Below are 24796 nucleotides of genomic sequence, written 5' to 3' on the forward strand. Positions count from 1 at the left end.
CTACAGAGGTAAAGAGGGAGTTTACCTGCTGGTGGTGAAGGAGACCAGACTACAGAGGTAAAGAGGGAGTTTACCTGCTGGTGGTGAAGGAGACCAGACTACAGAGGTAAAGAGGGAGTTTACCTGCTGGTGGTGAAGGAGACCAGACTACAGAGGTAAAGAGGGATTTTACCTGCTGGGGTTGAAGGAGACCAGACTACAGAGGTAAAGAGGGAGTTTACCTGCTGGTGGTGAAGGAGACCAGACTACAGAGGTAAAGAGGGAGTTTACCTGCTGGTGGTGAAGGAGACCAGACTACAGAGGTAAAGAGGGAGTTTACCTGCTGGTGGTGAAGGAGACCAGAATACAGAGGTAAAGAGGGAGTTTACCTGCTGGTGGTGAAGGAGACCAGACTACAGAGGTAAAGAGGGAGTTTACCTGCTGGGGGGTGATGGAGACCAGACTACAGAGGTAAAGAGGGAGTTTACCTGCTGGTGGTGAAGGAGACCAGACTACAGAGGTAAAGAGGGAGTTTACCTGCTGGTGGTGAAGGAGACCAGACTACAGAGGTAAAGAGGGAGTTTACCTGCTGGTGGTGAAGGAGACCAGAATACAGAGGTAAAGAGGGAGTTTACCTGCTGGTGGTGAAGGAGACCAGACTACAGAGGTAAAGAGGGAGTTTACCTGCTGGGGGGTGAAGGAGACCAGACTACAGAGGTAAAGAGGGAGTTTACCTGCTGGTGGTGAAGGAGACCAGACTACAGAGGTAAAGAGGGAGTTTACCTGCTGGTGGTGAAGGAGACCAGACTACAGAGGTAAAGAGGGAGTTTACCTGCTGGTGGTGAAGGAGACCAGACTACAGAGGTAAAGAGGGAGTTTACCTGCTGGTGGTGAAGGAGACCAGAATACAGAGGTAAAGAGGGAGTTTACCTGCTGGTGGTGAAGGAGACCAGACTACAGAGGTAAAGAGGGAGTTTACCTGCTGGGCGGTGAAGGAGACCAGACTACAGAGGTAAAGAGGGAGTTTACCTGCTGGTGGTGAAGGAGACCAGACTACAGAGGTAAAGAGGGAGTTTACCTGCTGGTGGTGAAGGAGACCAGACTACAGAGGTAAAGAGGGAGTTTACCTGCTGGTGGTGAAGGAGACCAGAATACAGAGGTAAAGAGGGAGTTTACCTGCTGGTGGTGAAGGAGACCAGACTACAGAGGTAAAGAGGGAGTTTACCTGCTGGGGGGTGAAGGAGACCAGACTACAGAGGTAAAGAGGGAGTTTACCTGCTGGTGGTGAAGGAGACCAGACTACAGAGGTAAAGAGGGAGTTTACCTGCTGGTGGTGAAGGAGACCAGACTACAGAAGTAAAGAGGGAGTTTACCAGCTGGTGGTGAAGGAGACCAGACTACAGAGGTAAAGAGGGAGTTTACCTGCTGGTGTTGAAGGAGACCAGACTACAGAGGTAAAGAGGGAGTTTACCTGCTGGTGGTGAAGGAGACCAGACTACAGAGGTAAAGAGGGAGTTTACCTGCTGGTGGTGAAGGAGACCAGACTACAGAGGTAAAGAGGGAGTTTACCTGCTGGGGGGTGAAGGAGACCAGACTACAGAGGTAAAGAGGGAGTTTACCTGCTGGTGGTGAAGGAGACCAGACTACAGAGGTAAAGAGGGAGTTTACCTGCTGGTGGTGAAGGAGACCAGACTACAGAGGTAAAGAGGGAGTTTACCTGCTGGGGGGTGAAGGAGACCAGACTACAGAGGTAAAGAGGGAGTTTACCTGCTGGTGGTGAAGGAGACCAGACTACAGAGGTAAAGAGGGAGTTTACCTGCTGGTGGTGAAGGAGACCAGACTACAGAGGTAAAGAGGGAGTTTACCTGCTGGGGGGTGAAGGAGACCAGACTACAGAGGTAAAGAGGGAGTTTACCTGCTGGTGGTGAAGGAGACCAGACTACAGAGGTAAAGAGGGAGTTTACCTGCTGGTGGTGAAGGAGACCAGACTACAGAGGTAAAGAGGGAGTTTACCTGCTGGTGGTGAAGGAGACCAGAATACAGAGGTAAAGAGGGAGTTTACCTGCTGGTGGTGAAGGAGACCAGACTACAGAGGTAAAGAGGGAGTTTACCTGCTGGGGGGTGATGGAGACCAGACTACAGAGGTAAAGAGGGAGTTTACCTGCTGGTGGTGAAGGAGACCAGACTACAGAGGTAAAGAGGGAGTTTACCTGCTGGTGGTGAAGGAGACCAGACTACAGAGGTAAAGAGGGAGTTTACCTGCTGGTGGTGAAGGAGACCAGAATACAGAGGTAAAGAGGGAGTTTACCTGCTGGTGGTGAAGGAGACCAGACTACAGAGGTAAAGAGGGAGTTTACCTGCTGGGGGGTGAAGGAGACCAGACTACAGAGGTAAAGAGGGAGTTTACCTGCTGGTGGTGAAGGAGACCAGACTACAGAGGTAAAGAGGGAGTTTACCTGCTGGTGGTGAAGGAGACCAGACTACAGAGGTAAAGAGGGAGTTTACCTGCTGGTGGTGAAGGAGACCAGACTACAGAGGTAAAGAGGGAGTTTACCTGCTGGTGTTGAAGGAGACCAGACTACAGAGGTAAAGAGGGAGTTTACCTGCTGGTGGTGAAGGAGACCAGACTACAGAGGTAAAGAGGGAGTTTACCTGCTGGTGGTGAAGGAGACCAGACTACAGAGGTAAAGAGGGAGTTTACCTGCTGGGGGGTGAAGGAGACCAGACTACAGAGGTAAAGAGGGAGTTTACCTGCTGGTGGTGAAGGAGACCAGACTACAGAGGTAAAGAGGGAGTTTACCTGCTGGTGGTGAAGGAGACCAGACTACAGAGGTAAAGAGGGAGTTTACCTGCTGGTGGTGAAGGAGACCAGACTACAGAGGTAAAGAGGGAGTTTACCTGCTGGGGGTGAAGGAGACCAGACTACAGAGGTAAAGAGGGAGTTTACCTGCTGGTTGTGAAGGAGACCAGACTACAGAGGTAAAGAGGGAGTTTACCTGCTGGGGTTGAAGGAGACCAGACTACAGAGGTAAAGAGGGAGTTTACCTGCTGGTGGTGAAGGAGACCAGACTACAGAGGTAAAGAGGGAGTTTACCTGCTGGGGGTGAAGGAGACCAGACTACAGAGGTAAAGAGGGAGTTTACCCAAAAGGGCTTTGTAGATGAACACGTACAAATGTATCTTTCTGCACATATAAAGTGAGGTCCAACCTTCCATTTGGTACAATGTGCAATGGTGGGTGAGGGACTTGGCATTTGTAATAAAGTGCAACGATGCATGATAAACAAGTCCAGTCTCTGTCAGACAGAGGAGGCTGCATGATAAACAGAGTCCAGTCTCTGTAAGACAGAGGAGGCTGCATGATAAACAGAGTCCAGTCTCTGTCAGACAGAGGAGGTTACATGCATATACAACAAGTCACCATAATCAATAACAGAGACAAAAGTGGCCTGAACAAGCTTCTTTCTAGCCAGAAGTGGGAAGCAAGCCTTATTACAAAAATAAAAACCCAATTTCAATTTGTGGTTCTCTGTAGCTCAATCACTACAGCATTGCGCTTGCACTGGCAGGGTTGTCGGTTGGATTCCTGGGGCCACACATACGTCAATGTATTCAGCATGACTGCTAGTCTCTTTGGATTAAAGCGTCTGTTCAATGACACATGTTATGTTTGATTGTTATATATCTGTGAGACTAATGTTACTGTGTTGGCTAATAAGCTAATTGGTGATCATCAAAATGTCTGTCTCTCTTTCTCTCTCTCTGCCCCCCTCTCTTTCTCTTCCTACCCCCCCTCTCTCTTTATCTCCAGGCTCTACAGAGGAGCGTCTGCGAGCAGAGCTGTTGTTAGAGCGTTGTCAGAGCGAGGCCCAGGCTACGGCCTTCGAGCAGGAGAGACAGACGTGGCAGACAGAGAAGGAGAAAGTCATCTGCTACCAGAGAGAGCTGCAGGCCAGCTACCTGGATATGTACCACCACAACCAACTACTGGAGACAGAATTATACCAGCTCAGAGGAGGAGGAGGAACGCTGGAGAGGGAACCGCAAGATGTGAGGGGAGGAAGAGGAGGAGGAGAGATGGGAGATTACAGTAACGAGTCACTGGAAAGGGAAGTGCAGGAGGTTAGGAGAGGAAGAGGAGGAGAAGAGAGAGAAAGAGGAGAGGAAGACAGTAAACCTCCCCCTGGTCTTCCCTGGATAGAGAGGATAGAGTCGTCTGAGATTTGACTGAGTGGACACTAGAGGGGTGGGGCATTCCAAACCAATCACTCGCCCCCTCTTCCTATCTCCTTGATGAAGACTCTTCTTACTTCTTACAGACTTGAAAAGACAGGAGGGCCCCAATCCAAACCAAATCCTCACCCTTCATCTCCTTGACCTGTATGAACTAGACTGAATAGTGTGCATGTATAATCAGTAATACAATGATACACCCTCTCTGGTACTGTTTATTGGAGGTTCCACTTCCTGTTTCAATCCTGCAATCAATGATAACTTCCTGTTTCAGTCCACAAATCAATGACAGCTTATTAGAGTCGAGAACACTGTACATTCGATCAAGCACGACCCTGACCAAATCTCACTTTAGAGGGCTGCTTGTATGTACAAATGATAATGATAATAATAATAATAACCTATTTGTAAATGTTACTTAATCTAATTTAGTTCTGTGTGTATGTAATCAACCAGTGTGTTCCTCACAGCCGTTCTGTGGGCTCGTTGAAGTTCAGACACTGACTGGGGTAAAGTAAGGGTAGGCTGTGTCTCAAATAGTACCCTGTATAGTACACTACTCTTGACCAGGGTTCTGTAGTAGTAGTGCACTATATATGTGGTGTGGTGAGGTGAGGTGAGGTGAGGTGAGGTGTGGTGTGGTGAGGTGTGGTGAGGTGTGGTGAGGTGAGGTCTGGTGAGGTAAGGTGAGGTGTGGTGTAGTGAGGTGTGATGAGGTGTGATGAGGTGAGGTGTGATGAGGTGAGGTGTGGTGAGGTGAGGTCTGGTGAGGTGTGGTGTGGTGTGGTGAGGTGTGATGAGGTGTGATGAGGTGAGGTGTGGTGAGGTGAGGTGTGATGAGGTGAGGTGTGATGAGGTGAGGTGAGGTGTGATGAGGTGAGGTGAGGTGTGATGAGGTGAGGTGAGGTGAGGTGTGGTGAGGTGAGGTGAGGTCTGGTGAGGTACGGTCATTACATCTGTGTAGTAATCCAGGCTGTATGACACCCGGCTGGGATTGGGAGTCCCATAGGATGGCGCACAACTGTCCCAGCGTCGTCCGGCTTGGGACAGGGTAGGCCGTCATTGTAAATAAGAATTTATCCTTAACTGATGTGCCTAGTTAAATAAAGGTTAAATAAGATAGAATAATAATAAGTCTGGTGTGTACAGTAGGCCTGATGGGAATGACATTAAAAGTTGTCTTCATTCAGGGAGTGTCCGGGGAGTAGAAAGCTGTACCACTGATTTAAGTAGGGTTACTAGACCATCACACGCCAATACATGGATCCTATTACTCTGCCATTAACAAGGCTATTTTAGTTATGAGGATGACAAGTTCCTTTTGGGGGTAAAATTACCCTTTCAGAAAACTGTAATACTGTAACAATACTGTATTGAGAATGTTTTATAGAATTTATAGTTATTTTCATGTGAATCTATTTTCTGTCCCCAAATTACTATTTTGGAATCTGTATATAGTTGTAATTTGGAAATACTAATGCTGCAGAAGCATGTACTGTTTGAGTAAAGGACTGAATGAATAGCCAAAATACGGCCTAATATTAAAGCTCTGGCTATTATTCTGCATCCCATTGGACCTGTCGTTGCTGTCGGAGGAAAACCTCCTCTCCTAAACAGAAACGTTTAATTAAATGGACATATTTTCCCATTAACAAACATACAATTACAAAACTTGAGAAGCTGTTTTGAATACATTTTCTTGGTCCAAGAGTCATTAAAATATTCAGAGACGACATTGAGGGAAGTTACTGCTTTCAATACAGTCCTACGTTTGGACACATCTACTCATTTAAGGGCTTTTCTTTATTTTTACTATTTTCTGTGTTGTAGAATAATAGTGAAGACATCAACACTATGAAATAGCACATATGGAATCATGTATTAACCAACAAAGTGTTAAACAAATCCAAATACATTTTAGATTTTAGATTCTTCAAATAGCCACCCTTTGCCTTGATGACAGCTTTGCACACTCTTGGCATTCTCTCAACCAGCTTCACCTGGAATGCTTTTCCAACAGTGTTGAAGGAGTTTCCACATATGCTGATCACTTGTTAGCTGCGTTTCCTTCACTCTGCGGTCCAACTCTTCCCAAACCATCTCAATTGGGTTGAGGTCGGGTGATTTGGAGGCCAGGTCATCTGATGCAGCACTCCATCACTCTCCTTCTTGGTCAAATAGCCCTTACACAGCCTGGAGGTGTGTTGAGTCATTGTCCTGTTGAAAAACAAATGATAGTCCCACTAAGCGCAAACCAGATGGGATGGCGTATCGCTGCATAATGCTGTGGTAGCCATGCTGGTTAAGTGTGCCTTGAATACTAAATAAATCACTGACAGTGTCACCAGCAAAGCACCCCCACACCATCACACCTCCTCCATGCTTCACGGTGGGAACAACACATACAGAAATCATCCGTTCACCTACCTTGTGTCTCACAGAAAAGAAAATCTCAAATTTGGACTCATCAGACCAAAGCACAGATTTCCACCGGTCTAATGTCCATTGGCCGTGTTTCTTGGCCCAAACAAGTCACTTCTTCTTATTGGTGTCCTTTAGTAGTGGTTTCTTTGCAGCAATTTGACCATGAAGGCCTGATTCACGCAGTCTCCTCTGAACAGTTGATGTTGAAATGTGTCTGTTACTTGAACTCTGAAGCATTTATTTGGGCTGGTAACTCTAATGAACTTATCCTCTGCAGCAGAGGTAACTCTGGTCTTCCTTTCCTGTGGCGTTACCAATGAGAGCTAGTTTCATCATAGCGCTTGATGTTTTTTGCGACTGAACTTGAAACTTTTACATTTCTTGACATTTTCCGGATTGACTGACCTTCATGTCTTAAAGTAATGGACTGTCGTTCCTCTTTGCTTATTTGAGCTGTTCTTGCCATAATAAGGACTTGTTTTTTTTATCCAGATAGGCCTGTCTTCTGTGTACCACCCCTACCTTGTCACACAACTGATTGGCTCAAACACATTAAAAATAAAATAAAATCCACAAATGAACTTTTAACAAGGCACACCTGTAAATTGAAATGCATTCCAGGTGACTTCCTCTTGAAGCTAGTTGAGAGAATGCCAAGAGTGTGCAAAGCTGTCATCAAGGTGGCTACTTTGAAGAATCTCAAATACATTTTGATTTGTTTCACTTTTTTGGTTACTACATGATTCCATATATGTTATTTCATAGTGTTGATGTCTTCACTATTATTCTTCCTTCTGGTCTTCTAGACAGTGTTCCTCTTTCCAAGGGCTGTGTTCTTTTGCCCATCTTAATCTTTTATTTTTATTGGCCAGTCTGAGATTTGGCTTTTTCTTTGCAACTCCACCTAGAAGTCCAGCATCCCGGAGTTGCCACTCCACTGTTGACGTTGAGACTGGTGTTTTGCAGGTACTATTTAATGAAGCTGCCAGTTGGGGATTTGTAAGGCATCTGTTTCTCAAACTAGACACTCAAATGTACTTGTCCTTTTGCCCAGTTGTGCACTCCCACTCCTCTTTCTATTCTGGTTAGAGCCCGTTTGCTCTGTTCTGTGTAGGGAGTAGTACACAGCGTTGTACCAGATCTTCAGTTTCTTGGTAATTTCTTGCATGGAATATTCTTAATTTCTCAGAACAAGAATAGACTGACGAGTTTCAGAAGAAAGCGCTTTGTTTCTGGCCATTTTGAGCCTGTAATCGAACCCACAAATGCTGATGCTCCAGATACTCAACTAGTCTAAAGAAGGACAGTTTTATTTATTTACAGTTTTCAGCTGTGCTAACAAAATTGCAAAAGGGTTTTCTAATTATCAATTAGCCTTTTAAAATGATAAACTTGGATTAGCTAACACAACATGCCATTGAAACACAGGAGTGATGGTTTCTGATAATGGTCCTCTTCACGCCTATGTTGATAGTCCATAATAAATCTGCATTTTCCAGGTACAATAGTAATTTACAACATTAACAATTCATATACTGTATTTCTGATCAATTTGATGTTATTTTACTGGACAAAAAAATTAGCTTTTCTTTCAAAAACAAGTAAATGTCTAAGTGACCGCAAACTTTTGAACAGTAGTGTATATATGTTGCTTCTGAATTTATATAATAAACATTTATCAAGTGGTGGCAATTTTCTTTACGTTAGAAATACCAACAAAATCACAGCCTACAACTTGTAGTAACCCACTGGCATGCTATACTACACTATACTGTAATGTACTGTGCTGTGCTATACTATACTACACTGAGCCCTGTAACATACATCAACCCTAGAGTCTTGTACTACATTTAGCTCAGCCTTGGTTACCTTTCCCCCGTCCTCCTGGGACAGTCCTGTGTGCAGGACTGGACCACTCCTTTCCTACTCTTCTCCTTCTCTCTTGGAGGAGAAGGTCAGAGGGGAGGGATCCCTGGTTTATTCGTCCAATGGGTTTGGAGGAGGCGAGGAGAGAGGATGCAAGGAGTATGAAACTGAGATTCTCTCAATACCTCTTGTGAAGGAGACTATTAACTGATAGGTTAGTTTTCTGTGAACTAGACTGGAGGAAGCTGAGGAGAGAGGATGCAAGGAGTATGAAACTGAGATTCTCCCAATATTTCTTGTGAAGGAGACTATTAACTGATAGGTTAGTTTTCTGCGAACTAGACTGGAGGAAGCTGCTGGGAACATACCCTTTAGAATGTCTCGGCCTTCGATCCTTATCACCATGCACCCGTCACTCCCCTGTACAACCCTGGCTCACAAACACAACGCCCTTCCCTCCCTTGTCCAACCCTGGCCCCTACATACCTCCTTCCTGAGTTTGGACATTAGAGGTCAAAGGTCAGCCCAGATGGAAACAGAGGAGGATATTTGTTAGCGTAAGGAACAGGTCTTTCTATGTGAGCCAGCCAAGGTAGGCTGTAGAGAAGGGGAGTGGCTGCCCTGGGCGGTTTTGTGAAGTTGAGTGCTGGACACAGAACAAATGGCCAGTTTTCTTTTAGAATGCAAATGTAAAAATGTGTGTGTGTGTACCACAGGAGGCTGGTGGCACCTTAATTGGGGAGGACGGCTCATAGTAACGGCTGGAATTGGTATCAAACCCATGGTTTTCATGTGTTTGATACCATTCCATTTACTCCATCCCAGCCATTATGAGACGTCCTCTCACCCACTCTCAAGCGTATTTGACTTGTGTAATAGCCAGGTACATGATTTGAGCAGTTAGGAAACAGTCCTGTGTTAGACTTGATGTGTGTGTTCCCAGGGGGGGGCGGTCAAGCCAGACACCATCTCTCCCTCTGACTCACCAACCTCCATCTAACAATATTATATAAACCAGAGCTTAATATAACTCCACAGCTCACATAGGTGACTGTCTTCTGAGTGTGGGTTGATGATGAAAGATATTAACTCATGCTTGTGTGTGCTGCTGCTCTGTATGTAGGAGAGACTCAACACATGCAAACTTCACTGCTTGGATTTCAAGCATTCATTGTAGGCGGCTTACAGAATTACCTACTACTATACCACACACTAGTTAAAGTGAACAGGAGGACAGTTGTTTGCGTGAAGTGAATACAGCTAGCCCAGTAGGAGACATTACTGCAACTTAAATTCTCAGGCTGGTAGGCCGTCATTGTAAATAAGAATTTGTTCTTAACCGATTTGCCCAGTTAAATAAATAAAAATGAACACTAAGGCATGTTTAGTATGTAGTAATGTCTCCATCTGGTGGCATCAGCAGGAAGAGCATGTGAGTCAACATCAGTGGCAAATATTGGCTCTAACGGTTCATCTTTCTGCAGCTAACCAAAACCAACCAAATATAATACTGTCCACAAACATATAAACAGAGTTGGAGTATAAAGTTTTTATTCCATTTTAAGATGCAAGTATAATATGAAACATGTTAGAGAATAAATATGTACAATACAACTTTAATAAAGACAGAGAAGCAGGAAAAAGGCCAACCTATCACACAAGAACTCCACTACTGGAAAATAAAAAGAACCAAAGGAAGAAGCCATAACACACCTTAGTGTACTCTGTCAATCTGGAAAAGGAGATGAATGATTGTCAACCAAAAGCAGTAAATGAAATGTAACATCAACCAAACACGTGTGCACAAATCATGATATAAAACTATACCTGCTTAAAAAATGGAAAAAAACCTGCTTCCATCATTCATTCTGACTGGCGATCAGTGCAAAGTTGATATAATGGCTGACTACTACCACGTGTCGGCTGTTAAAGAGACGGTGGTGCAGAACTCGCTGACATCACCATTCCATGGGCTGGTATGACAATCGCCATTCCATGGGCTGGTATGACATCGCCATTCCATGGGCTGGTATGACATCGCCATTCCATGGGCTGGTATGACATCGCCATTCCATGGGCTGGTATGACATCGCCATTCCATGGGCTGGTATGACATCGCCATTCCATGGGCTGGTATGACATCGCCATTCCATGGGCTGGTATGACATCGCCATTCCATGGGCTGGTATGACATCGCCATTCCATGGGCTGGTATGACATCGCCATTCCATGGGCTGGTATGACAACGGTTCGGAAAACGGAGAAGGATTGATCATGGATCCAACCCAATACTGATGTTGCTATTTTGTGGTATAATTATATTTCATAAAATGTATTATGTTACTTGTGGTTTCACTATTTTACAAGAGACTTGATTCTAGCGATGATAAATAAAAACAAACGCAGGCTTCACAGTAGTATAATTGGTTTTTGTTGAATACATCGGCCGACACAGAACAAGAAACATGGCTTCCTTCAGGAAAATTCTTGTTATTGGAGCCAGTTGCAAAATCAAATCAGCCAATTGACCCTCGACCTCTCCATCGATCACAACTGTTGATCATCACACTGATACATGTACTGTAACCCAAAGTGACTTTCAACAAATCAGGGCCTTTATTACATCATCGCCAATAGAAAGAGAAATGTTAAACATTTTTTTACAATCAATGTTCCATTCACAAACTGTAACCACAGTCACCACCTATCAGCCAATCACAATCTCAATTAAATGTATGTGAATATGTTTTCTCAGAGGCAACTTAGCTTTACCTCTGTAATATAGAAGTTTAAATACTCTCCTGAAATCAGACAACTTTCTAAAAATAAAATTAAAATAACTCACATCACCCCTCTAACATCCATTAAATCATTCTAAAAGACCCATTCTGTGTACTGAGGAAAGCCTACAGATGGATAGAGCATTCTGTGTACTGAGGAAAGCCTACAGATGGATAGAGCATTCTGTGTACTGAGGAAAGCCTACAGATGGATAGAGCATTCTGTGTACTGAGGAAAGCCTACAGATGGATAGAGCATTCTGTGTACTGAGGAAAGCCTACAGGTAGATAGAGCATTCTGTGTACTGAGGAAAACCTACAGATGGATAGGGCATTCTGTGTACTGAGGAAAGCCTACAGGTAGATAGAGCATTCTGTGTACTGAGGAAAACCTACAGATGGATAGGGCATTCTGTGTACTGAGGAAAACCTACAGATGGATAGGGCATTCTCATCCAAAAACTCTACAACTCGACCCGATGCCCAATCAACTCGACCCGATGCCCAATCAACTCGACCCGATGCCCAATCAACTCGACCCGATGCCCAATCAACTCGATACCCTAATCGTTATCAACTCAACTCGATAACCTATCAACTCAACTCGACAACCTATCAACTCGACACCCTATCAACTCAACTCGACACCCTATCAACTCAACTCGACACCCTATCAACTCAACTCGACACCCTATCAACTCAACTCGACACCCTATCAACTCAACTCGACACCCTATCAACTCAACTCGACACCCTATCAACTCAACTCGATACCCTATCGCTATCAACTCGATACCCTATCGCTATCAACTCAACACCCTATCGCTATCAACTCGAAAGGCCATCATCATCAACAGGATTTCAACATCAACTCAACTTGATAGCCTATCACCAACATCAACTTGATAGCCTATCAACATCATCAACTTGATAGCCTATCACCAATATCAACTCAACATGATAGCCTATCACCAATATCAACTCAACATGATAGCCTATCACCTATTTCAACTCAACATGATAGCCTATCACCAACATCAACTTGATAGCCTATCACCAACATCAACTTGATAGCCTATCAACAACATCAACTTGATAGCCTATCACCAATATCAACTCAACATGATAGCCTATCACCAATATCAACTCAACATGATAGCCTATCACCTATTTCAACTCAACATGATAGCCTATCACCAACATCAACTTGATAGCCTATCACCAACATCAACTCAACTCGATCGCCTATCACCAACATCAACTCAACTCGATAGCCTATCACCAACATCAACTCAACTCGATAGCCTATCACCAACATCAACTCAACTCGATAGCCTATCACCAACATCAACTCAACTCGATAGCCTATCACCAACATCAATTCAACTCGATAGCCCATCACCAATATCAACTCGATAGCCTATCACCAATATCAGCTCCATAGCCTATCACCAACATCAACTCGATAGCCTATCACTAACATTAACTCATCGACATATCAACTCAACGGGCTATCATCAACATCAACTCAATGGCCTATCATCAACTCAACGGCCTATCATCAACTCAACGGCCTATCATCAACTCAACGGCCTATCATTATCATCATCATCTCAACGGCCTATCATCATCAACTTAACGGCCTATCATCATCATCAACTCAACGACCTATCATCATCATCAACTCAACGGCCTATCATCAACTCAACGGCCTATCATCAACTCAACGGCCTATCATCAACTCAACAACCTATCATCAACTCAAAGAACGATCATCATCATCATCAACTCAACGACCTGTCATCAACTAAACGACCTATCATCATCATCAACTCAACGACCCATCATCATCATCAACTCAACGACCCATCATCATCATCAACTCAACGACCCATCATCATCATCAACTCAACGACCCATCATCATCATCAACTCAACGACCCATCATCATCATCAACTCAACGACCCATCATCATCATCAACTCAACGACCCATCATCATCATCAACTCAACGACCCATCATCATCATCCACTCAACGACCTATCATCAACTCAACGACCTATCATCATCATCAACTCAACGACCCATCATCATCATCCACTCAACGACCTATCATCAACTCAACGACCTATCATCATCATCAACTCAACGACCCATCATCATCAACTCAACGGCCTATCATCAACTAAACAACATATCATCATCATCAACTCAACGACCTAGCATCATCATCATCAACTCAACGACCTGTCATCATCAACTCATCGACCTATCATCATCAACTCAACGACCTATCATCATCAACTAAACGACCTATCATCATCATCAACTCAACAACCTATCATCATCATCAACTAAACAACCTATCATCATCATCATCAACTCAACGGCCTATCATCAACTCAACGGCCTATCATTATCAACTCAACAACCTATCATCATCATCAACTCAACGGCCTATCATCATCAACTCAACGGCCTATCATCAACATCAACTCAACGGCCTATCATCAACTCAACGGCCTATCATCAACTCAACGGCCTATCATCAACTCAACGGCCTATCATTATCATCATCATCTCAAAGAACGATCATCATCATCATCATCATCAACTCAACGACCTGTCATCATCAACTCAACGGCCTATCATCAGCAACTCGACGACCCATCAACTCGACGACCCATCATCATCAACTCGACGACCCATCATCATCAACTCGACGACCCATCATCATCAACTCGACGACCCATCATCATCAACTCGACGACCCATCATCATCAACTCGACGACCCATCATCATCAACTCGACGACCCATCATCATCAACTCGACGACCTATCAACTCGACACCCTATCAACTCGATACCCTATCAACATCAACTCGATACCCTATCAACATCAACTCGATACCCTATCAACATCAACTCGATACCCTATCAACATCAACTCGATACCCTATCAACATCAACTCGATACCCTATCAACATCAACTCGATACCCTATCAACATCAACTCGATACCCTATCAACATCAACTCGATACCCTATCAACATCAACTCGATACCCTATCAACATCAACTCGATACCCTATCAACATCAACTCGATACCCTATCAACATCAACTCGATACCCTATCAACATCAACTCGATACCCTATCAACATCAACTCGATACCCTATCAACATCAACTCGATACCCTAGCAACATCAACTCGATACCCTATCAACATCAACTCGATACCCTATCAACATCAACTCGATACCCTATCAACATCAACTCGATACCCTATCAACATCAACTCGATACCCTATCAACATCAACTCGATACCCTATCAACATCAACTCGATACCCTATCAACATCAACTCGATACCCTATCAACATCAACTCGATACCCTATCAACATCAACTCGATACCCTATCAAAATCCCACAAAAGAAAGCATAACGCCTCATCACATCCTTAAAGAAAAAAAGTTCAGCAGGCAGTTGCAAATGAACGAGTGTCAATGAATGAACAATCCTTTTGAGATGTTTCCTTCGTCCTCATGCCGACCGACTCCTCCCCGTCTCTCTATGGGTAGAAGTCGTTTGATGGGCCATCCACATCAGCCCTCTGTACACTAGGAGCTGTTGATGAGGCAAGACGAGGCAGGAGTATTACAGCCTTGGGCCATCACTGGAAGGGATCTGTCTGAGTTTGGGTGGGGGCACTGGGGCAAATTGGTGCCTGTGAGTAGGTAGGATGGGGATTTCCAGGGGTCCTGGGGTAGCAGGTAGCTACTGTAGCTCCAAGGGCCTGGCGGTTTCAGGAAACAGGATGGGGGATCAAAAGAAGATCTGCTTGGCATCTGACGGGTTCTGCTCCATGGGACAGTAGGGGCATTTCAGTCTGAGGAGAGGAGATAGAGGAGAGAGAGAGTTAGACACACACAGGCAGGTGACTTTAACCACAGAGTTACACAGGTCCGACTCTGCCGATGGTTGAATGCCCTCCTGTCTGTCGGTCAGCCTGGATCAAACTTACTTTCCAGCGTTGGTGAGTTTGTTGAGGGCGTCTCTGGAGATGACGTGTCCACAGATGAGCTTCATGGGAGGGTTGCTCTCTGACGTCTGCTGTCGGAGGATGGGGCAGGCGAACACAGAGTGGTACCAGCACTTCTTCCCCAGATCTATCTCAATCTGGAGGGAGGGGAGACAGGACCACTCTGTTACCCTTCTATGACAACCTTCTTTAATAATCAATTTTAAAATGGTTATAGTATTATAGATATTACAAATAATTATGAATTACAATTCTTGCTTTTAAAACACTGAGAAATCGTTGCCCAGAGAAAGTCATGAGAGAAAAGCAGAGAGCTTAGAGAGGGAGACTTACAGGCAGCTCGTCCTTGTGTGTCCAGACTCCACTACACTGTCTCTGTTCAATCACCTGTTTGATGTTCATCAGGACTGGCAGAGCCATGCAGCCTGACGCAAAACTGACATTCAACACAGAGAAACATATGTCACAGATACATACTGCAGTCAGAAACAAAGATGAGCTTTGTAAAATAATCTTACTATCAGCGTCATACTCCTGGCCGTGCGAGTCAAATCAACGTGGATTTGTCACATACGTCGAATACAACAGGTGTAGACCTTACAGTGAAATGCTTACTTACAAGCCCTAAACCAACAATGCAGTTTTAAGAAAACTAACTAATAATTAAAGAGCAGCAGTAAAGTAACAAGTGAGGCTATATACAGGGTGTTACGGTAGAGTCAATGTGGAGGCTATATACAGGGTGTTACGGTACAGAGTCAATGTGGAGGCTATATACAGGGTGTTACGGTAGAGTCAATGTGGAGGCTATATACAGGGTGTTACGGTACAGAGTCAATGTGGAGGCTATATACAGGGTGTTACGATACAGAGTCAATGTGGAGGGTATATACCGGGTGTTACGGTACAGAGTCAATGTGGAGGCTATATACAGGGTGTTACGGTACAGAGTCAATGTGGAGGCTATATACAGGGTGTTACAGTACAGAGTCAAAGTGGAGGCTATATACAGGGTGTTACGGTAGAGTCAATGTGGAGGCTATATACAGGGTGTTACGGTAGAGTCAATGTGGAGGCTATATACAGGGTGTTACGGTACAGAGTCAATGTGGAGGCTATATACAGGGTGTTACGGTACAGAGTCAATGTGGAGGCTATATACAGGGTGTTACGGTAGAGTCAATGTGGAGGCTATATACAGGGTGTTACGGTACAGAGTCCATGTGGAGGCTATATACAGGGTGTTATGGTACAGAGTCAATGTGGAGGCTATATACAGGGTGTTACGGTAGAGTCAATGTGAAGGCTATATACAGGGTGTTACGGTAGAGTCAATGTGGAGGCTATATACAGGGTGTTACGGTACAGAGTAAATGTGGAGGCTATATACAGGGTGTTACGGTAGAGTCAATGTGGAGGCTATATACAGGGTGTTACGGTACAGAGTCAATGTGGAGGCTATATACAGGGTGTTACGGTAGAGTCAATGTGGAGGCTATATACAGGGTGTTACGGTAGAGTCAATGTGAAGGCTATATACAGGGTGTTACGGTACAGAGTCAATGTGGAGGCTATATACAGGGTGTTACGGTACAGAGTAAATGTGGAGGCTATATACAGGGTGTTACGGTAGAGTCAATGTGGAGGCTATATACAGGGTGTTACGGTACAGTCAATGTGGAGGCTATATACAGGGTGTTATGGTACAGAGTCAATGTGGAGGCTATATACAGGGTGTTACGGTACAGTCAATGTGGAGGCTATTTACAGGGTGTTACGGTACAGAGTCAATGTGCGGGGACACCGGTTAGTTGAGGTAATATGTGCATGTAGGTAGAGTTAAAGTGACTATGCATAGATTATAAACAGAGTAGCACCACCGTAAAAGAGGGTTCTGGGTGGCCCTTTGATTAGCTGTTAAGGAGTCTTATGACTTGGGGGTAAAAGCTGTTTAGAAGCCTCTTGGACCTAGACTGTGTCTGTCTGTGTGTGTGTGTGTCTAACCTGACACTGAGAGGTGACTCTACAGATAGCCCCAGCAGCGCGCAGGCGTCCCTGGTGAAGCTGTTACAGATCTCAGCCCATTGGTTGGTCTCTAGCAGAGAGCGGTAGGGAGAGTTCTCTATGCCGTGCCGCAGGTACACCAGACTACCCATGAGGATCTGGATGTCTGGGGGGAGAGGAGACACTTATTAATGATGTCTGGGGGAGAGGAGACCCTGTTAATATGGATGTTTGGCTGGAGAGGAGAAACTTAATAATGATGTCTGGGTAGAGAGGAGACACTGTTAAAATATATGTCTGGGGGGAAGAGGAGACACTTAATATAGATGTCTGGGAGGAGAGGAGACAATGTTAACACGGATGTCTGGGGGAGAGGAAACACTTAACCTCTCTTGGGCAGGGGGCAGTATTTTCACCTCCGGATGAAAAGCGTGCCCAAATTAAACTGCCTGCTACTCGGGCCCATAAGCTAGGATATGCATATAATTAGTAGATTTGGATAGAAAACACACTAAAGTTTCCAAACCTGTTAAAATAATGTCTGTAAGTATAACAGAACTGATATGGCAGGTGAAAACCTGAGGACAATCCATCCAGGAAGTACTATTATTTTGAAAGGCTGTTTTTCCATTGAAAGCCTATCCACCATATAAAGACTTAGGACCCAGTTCACAAGCTCTATGGCTTACACTACATGTGACCAGTCTTTAGGCATTGTTTCAGGCTTTTATTCTGAAAAATTAGGGAGATACAGCACTTTCAATGAGAGGACAGTGAACATTTCCAGACATGAACCAAGCGCGTGATCGGGAGCGCGCCTTTCTTGTTTCTCCTTTTCTATTGAAGAAGACTTCTCTTTAGTTGGAAAATGTCTGTATGGCTTTCTGTGGCGAGGCGCTGACCTAACATAATCGCAAAGTGTGCTTTCGCCATAAAGCCTTTTTGAAATCTGACACAGCGGTTGCATTAAGGAGACGTTTATCTTTATTCGTATGTTTAACACTTGTATCTTTTATCAACGTTTATGATGAGTATTTCTGTAATTTGATGTGGCTCTCTGCACTTTCACCGGATGTGTGTTTGAGACAATGCATTTCTGAACATAACGCACCAATTTCAAATGAGGTTTTTGGACATAAATATGAACTTTATCGAACAAAACACACATTTATTGTGTAACATGAAGTCCTGTGAGTGTCACCTGAAGAAGATCAAAGGTTAGTCATTAATTTAATCGCTATTTCTGACTTTTGTGAGCCCTCTCCTTGGCTGGAAAATGGCTGTATGGTTTTCTGTGACTAGGCGCTGACCTAACAATCGTTTGGTGTGCTTTCGCTGTAAAGGTCTGCCATGAGAGGTGAGACAGGGGTCATGAAGGACGTCTGAGTGGAGAGGAGACAGGGATCATGAAGGACGTCTGAGTGGAGAGGAGACAGGGGTCATGAAGGACGTCTGAGTGGAGAGGAGACAGGGGTCATGAAGGACGTCTGAGTGGAGAGGAGACAGGGGTCATGAAGGACGTCTGAGAGGAGAGGAGACAGGGGTCATGAAGGACGTCTGAGAGGAGACAGGGGTCATGAAGGACGTCTGAGAGGAGACAGGGGTCATGGAGGACGTCTGAGAGGAGACAGGGGTCATGAAGGACGTCTGAGAGGAGACAGGGGTCATGAAGGACGTCTGAGAGGAGACAGGGGTCATGAAGGATGTCTGAGAGGAGACAGGGGTCATGAAGGATGTCTGAGAGGAGACAGGGGTCATGAAGGATGTCTGAGAGGAGACAGGGGTCATGAAGGATGTCTGAGAGGAGACAGGGGTCATGAAGGATGTCTGAGAGGAGACAGGGGTCATGAAGGATGTCTGAGAGGAGACAGGGGTCATGAAGGATGTCTGAGAGGAGACAGGGGTCATGAAGGATGTCTGAGAGGAGACAGGGGTCATGAAGGATGTCTGAGAGGAGACAGGGGTCATGAAGGATGTCTGAGAGGAGACAGGGGTCATGAAGGATGTCTGAGAGGAGACAGGGGTCATGAAGGATGTCAGAGAGGAGACAGGGGTCATGAAGGATGTCTGAGAGGAGACAGGGGTCATGAAGGATGTCTGAGAGGAGACAGTGGTCATGAAGTAGGGAGGAAAGGAAGGTGTCCATTGACGGACAATTGGAACAGATCATTAGTCAGTTAGCTGGTAAGAGAAAGAAGCTATGAAGTCCTGTAAGAAAGCTATTGCAATGGAACCTGCTTGGCAACAGAAAACAACAATTAGAGTTTATTATTGGATGATTAGGATGTCTTCTTATTGGACAGTTCCTCCGTTTCAGTTTATTTTCTTCCGTTTGGTGCCTAATGAACATGATCCCTGTCAAAAAGCTCTTCAAAACCACCAGGAACCCCCAGCCAGGGAGTCTGTCCCTACCCCTCCTCAAAACCACCAGGAACCCCCAGCCAGGGAGTCTGTCCCTACCTCTCTGGTGAGGTGAAGGACTGTTAGTGCCTCCATTCAGACCATCATATCTGCCCTCTACATTCCTATCTGTCCCACTCTTACCAGAACAACGGCCCAGGCTGTCTGTGTCCCCTACCTCTCTGGTGCTGTGAGGCGAAGGGCTGGAAGTGCCTGGCGTACTGTAGCGCCTCCAGCTGGTTGGTGATGCCTCCGTTTAACAGGCTGATGAAGTAGAGGCGGTGCAGCTTGAACTCCAGGGTACTGTTCAGGTCCAGCAGGCGCTGCCGGTTTGTTACTGCCCACCTGGAGCCAGGGAGAGAAAGGATTGTAATCATTAGTGCACACCGCAGCAAACAGTTGCAAATTGAAAACAATTTATATTGGACAAATTCAGGTAGTTCCCTCTCTGTTTCCTTCTGTTTAGGTCCTAGTGAATAGACCCCAGGATTGGGCTCAATTCAATTTCAATTCAATTGACCTTCAACCCTGGCATTGACCCAACCCTGACCGGGTGTCTACAAGTCTTTCAGATCTCAATTGTATTCTAAAGTTAATCAGTTACTGAATGGATCAAAATGATCAAAGAGGGGTTTGATTCACATTCAACTCAACACAGAGAGGAGGTACAGTAAACACTCTAGTGCTGGTCTGAGGTCAGTATATAACAGAGAGGAGGTACAGTAAACACTCTAGTGCTGGTCTGAGGTCAGTAAATAACAGAGGAGGTACAGTAAACACTCTATTGCTGGTCTGTGGTCAGTATATAACAGAGCACTAGAGTATGTACCTCCTCTGGTACAGTAAACACTAGTGCTGGTCTGAGGTCAGTATATAACAGAGGAGGTACAGCACATACTCTAGTGCTGGTCTGAGGTCAGTATATAACAGAGAGGAGGTACAGTACATACTCTAGTGCTGGTCTGAGGTCAGTATATAACAGAGAGGAGGTACAGCACATACTCTAGTGCCGGTCTGAGGTCAGTATATAACAGAGAGGAGGTACAGTGCATACTCTAGTGCTGGTCTAAGGTCCTGCATCCTCAAGGCCTCCAGGATCCTGTTGAGTTCCAAGAACGGCTGCTTCATGCTCATGTCAATCACTACTCCAGATTCCTGGGAGACACACACACACGGCAGGGAGTTATAATACATATGAAACACACTCAAGATCTTAAATTCTGGTTCTGGGGACCAACAGGGTGAGCAGGCTTTTGTTTCATCTCAGCTGTTTACCTGACATAGGTCCTCTGCCACGCTCAGCATGCCTTGTCTGTACAAGTGTTCCACAATGGTCTCACTCAGGTACTTCTGTCTCTCAGGTGAGTCCCACACTGTCTCTGCCACCACTGCACTCACCTCTGCATCAAAGTTCTACAGAAACACAGCCAGGAAACAACCAAAGGATAAGTGGAAATACATTTCTCCCTTGTGTGCTTAAATTTATAATACTTTCTTGAACCACAAGGAAGTTGCGTTATCTCTTTTCTAAATTGTAAAGATACTATAATGAAAGCATTTACTGGGAAACTCTCACCCTGTCGATAGCTTTGCCCACTTTGGAGACACTGCCGTGGATGTCCTTGTGTCTGGAGGCCAGCAGCTGTACCGTTTCTTTAATGTTCTTACAACACTGGGCCATGGTCTGAGACAGCACCGTCAGATCTGCATCTCGTACCCCTGAAGGAGAGGTATTTAGAGAGGCGGGACAATCAGGTTTCTGCATTGTGATGCATTGACATTACACAACATTCTATGGCAGCCATGTTAGTGCCATTTAAAACATAATGACATATGTGATCACCAGGTGAGCACCCTAATCACAATTACATGGGAATATTCAAACAATGTTATGTAACTGAATGTCTAGAATTAGGACGATATTCAAAAGTTGACCCAACTCTGTAAATACATGCCTCTGCCCTGAAGGAGAAACCAATCATGGTTAAAACAAGTCCTAATGTTAAAAGGTTAAAGTAGTCCTGCTGAAAGTTACATAAAGAGACGTATGAATCACTTCTGTGCCTGAACACTCATGAGTCATGGCACGCAACTGGAGCACAACAATGTTTCATTTGTCTAGTGGCAAATTGTTTAAAGAAATGCATTGCATATTGTTCCGTGCTTTAGTTATAGTCGTGCATCAAATTCCTCAAATATGGGGCCTTTAACCGTGTGTGCAGGTATCTATCATTCTTTCATTCAGTACCATGCAGCTGCAAGGTACCGGATGACTGGAGTGGACACTACTTCTAAACTAGAGCGTGGAGCTGGCATGGCCTTACCGAATGTAACCAGCTGTCCCCGTAGCTCACAGACGCTGCGTAGAAGTTCGTCCAGACGTTCCTCTGACTGGTGTCCGTACATGACGAACCTATGGAGCACCTTCTCCAGCTCCCGCTCCACACACGCACACTGCTCCATACCTAGACTGGGACTCTACCGCATTCACTACCACCTGGGAGAGACAACACACATAACCAAGGGAACTAGGCCTAGGTCAGCGGTTTTCAAACCTCTCCCCAGGGACCCACAGGCATTTCACCATTTTGTTGTAGCCCTGAAGTAACTCATCTGATTCACCTAGTCAAGGGCCTGAAGTAGCTCATCTGATTCATCTAGTCAAGGGCCTGAAGTAGCTCATCTGATTCATCTAGTCAAGGGCCTGAAGTAACTCATCTGATTAATCTAGTCAAGGACCTGAAGTAGCTCATCTGATTCATCTAGTCAAGGGCCTGAAGTAGCTCATCTGATTCACCTAGTCAATAGCTTGATGATTAGTTGAATCAGGTGTGCTAGCTATAGAAAATATAAAATACCTGGAACGGCTAGGGGTCCCCTGGGAGAGGTTTGAGAACCACTGAACAAGGTCACAAACAATAGTTTTGCAAGTATCCCATGACCCCTACAGTTTGATTCGCTACTAGTACTGGCATAACTGGTCAACAAAAGACTTTATTAGTTGAATTAGATTTGCTAGAGTGTGCAGTGGCACAGATAAATCATTGACAGGCAGCAGAAAACATGAAAGAAGACCAATCTATTCTAGATCAACAAGTGGATATCACTGTTGTTAGGCCTAAATGTATTGGTCTCATTGACACATCAGGCATCCCTTGTGTATACATTTGAAAAACATTGCTCTGCAACTTTCCCCTTCTCGTTTTAATTGTATACATCTGACAAATAAAACATTTACTAATGTAGCTTTTCACATCATGCGAAAAAGTCTACTTTTGGAACCGGTTTGCTCGCTGAAGCTAATAGGCCCTGTCTATAGCCTTCGACCAATGACATTCGACTGCAACACAGGGTTAGCACGGTAGGCTAACTAGCCAAATCGTTTGCTGACACGGAGTTAAGACAAGTAGCTAGCGAAATACTAAGAATCTAGCCAGCTGTGTTCTTGATACTTACTAAAAACTCACAACAAAGCTCTGGTAGCAGCTATGTTAGCAAATAGCTAAGCTAACTAGCCATACCCACAACAACATTATCAAGCCAGCTAGCGTAGCTATATAGCTACTGGTAGTTTTCTAGCTGCATAAGAAGTAGTATCAAACACCACTTGGTTACAATGTCGATGATTATGCCTCTGTCAATCCTAATGGCAGGTAAGAAATGTTGGTGAATATCTAGGTAGCTACGTTATGTTATTCTGTCCTTTCGCATACACTTCAAGTTGTCGCATAACGTAAACCTAGCAATGGACCGAAGCTGTTTATGTTTGACTCGGCAATAATGGTGTATTTTAATCGATTGCATAGTTAGAAAGACAGCCATATTATCCTAATATTTGTTGCAATTTTCAAATATATCAACAACATGTCATAAAATGTAAAATTAGTTAGAAGGACAACATAAAGCGTCAAAATAAACACCACTTGCCTGTCGTAACAGCGATTCTCCACCAGTCGTCCTTTGATCTGCGGAACTTCCTTCCGGTGTCGCATAGCTCAGATTTTCATAATAAAAGTACTGTAGTTACTTTGACCATAAAGGTAAGGTTCTTAGACTTTATTCAATGTTTAATGTTTACAGAGTTCCATCCTCTGGTACATAATTATGTATCCGTATAAAACAAGTAAAATGTAGCATTTGATTCCAATGTTAAATTGTCTCACATAAGCCTACAAGTTCATTCGAACCCCAGGTGGCGCTGTATGGACGGTTATGAATGGAGATCTATGGCCAGCTTGCATAGCGATGGTGCAGACAGGTGTGTGGCTTGGAGCTGGCCAGGGGATTTTCCACCTGTGATGTAACTATCTGGTTGTGACCCCGGACAGGCATTGATGTAAAACACACACACACACACACACACACACACACACACACACACACACACACATACAAACCATCAATATGCATGTAGATTACTGAAAGTCACTCATAAGACATGTCTCATTTAAGTTCCAAGTCTCAATTCTGTCGCTTCATTAACTTGCATCAACACAGACTGAGTGTATCAAGAGAAAGACCAATCTCAGTTGCATAGTTGGGAGTCTGTGTGTAGCCTAGCCGAGGTCACTGGAGACCCAACTTAATGGAGATGGGCGGCCACCCAGCCCCAACCACACACAGCTCACATCACAATCTCACAAAGGTTCCCCTCATGCCAACTGAGAAGTTATTATCACTGGAACACTTTTTCACCTCTACGTCTCTGAAAGTCTTCAAATACATTTGAATGAAATTCCACTGAGAGGAGAGTTTTGGAGCTGGAGATGTAATACCGGCCCCATTGTCTTACTGTGCGTGGCTCAGCTCACACTACTATGCTGCATGTGCACGTTGGTCAAACAAGCAAGGGGTGTTCTACAGTTTAGAGAAACACTACGAAGTAAGACAAGTGTTGTTTTCTGCAGCTCAGTTGGTATGGCTCTTGCAATGGCAAGATAGTGGGTTTGATTCCCAGGACCACCCATACGTAAACAAATGTATGCAGGCATAACTGTAAATTGCTTTGGATAAAAGCTAAATGCTAAATGGTATATATTATTATTATATTAGAACATCTGTACA

General features: G+C 44.6%; 2 protein-coding genes across 3 annotated transcripts in view; one reads left to right on the top strand and one right to left on the bottom strand.

Moving 5' to 3' along the window:
* The window catches only part of n4bp3 (NEDD4 binding protein 3), a 99312-nt gene extending 94454 nt beyond the window's left edge, over nt 1-4858 (top strand). Inside the window, exon 10 of the mRNA XM_036969944.1 lies at nt 3791-4858. Coding sequence (XP_036825839.1) covers nt 3791-4206 — 416 coding nt within the window. The 3' untranslated portion in view covers nt 4207-4858. The remainder of the gene's footprint in view (nt 1-3790) is intronic.
* Nucleotides 4859-14844: 9986 nt separating this feature from the next.
* LOC110504613 (E3 ubiquitin-protein transferase RMND5B) lies at nt 14845-23803 on the bottom strand. 2 transcript variants are annotated; one of them, XM_021583372.2, is made up of 10 exons: nt 23660-23803; nt 22057-22229; nt 21309-21451; nt 21008-21145; nt 20787-20887; nt 19911-20077; nt 17333-17498; nt 15662-15764; nt 15311-15465; nt 14845-15175 (listed from the first exon to the last, which is right to left on the bottom strand). In XM_021583372.2, the coding sequence occupies exons 2-10, from the start codon at nt 22193-22195 to the stop codon at nt 15112-15114; spliced, it is 1176 nt and encodes a 391-aa protein (XP_021439047.1). In that variant the 5' UTR covers nt 22196-22229; nt 23660-23803; the 3' UTR covers nt 14845-15111. The 2 variants fall into 2 exon arrangements, with proteins under 2 accessions (XP_021439047.1, XP_021439048.1); XM_021583373.2 differs by lacking the exon at nt 23660-23803 and adding an exon at nt 23189-23606.
* Nucleotides 23804-24796: the final 993 nt, after the last annotated feature.

This window comes from Oncorhynchus mykiss, chromosome 31, assembly GCF_013265735.2.
Source record: "Oncorhynchus mykiss isolate Arlee chromosome 31, USDA_OmykA_1.1, whole genome shotgun sequence".
In the NCBI taxonomy this organism is placed as follows: domain Eukaryota; kingdom Metazoa; phylum Chordata; class Actinopteri; order Salmoniformes; family Salmonidae; genus Oncorhynchus; species Oncorhynchus mykiss.

What these genes read in the sequence shown, in the direction of transcription:
- LOC110504613 (XM_021583372.2), bottom strand. Translation starts at nt 22,195, where the DNA reads ATGGAGCAGTGTGCGTGTGTGGAGCGGGAGCTGGAGAAGGTGCTCCAT. An exon ending in GGGACAGCTGGTTACATTCG is followed by an intron (nt 21,452 to 22,056) that starts GTAAGGCCATGC and finishes CCTCTCCTTCAG; the next exon opens with GGGTACGAGATGCAGATCTG. An exon ending in CGCCTCACAGCACCAGAGAG is followed by an intron (nt 17,499 to 19,910) that starts GTAGGGGACACA and finishes CTCTCCCCCCAG; the next exon opens with ACATCCAGATCCTCATGGGT.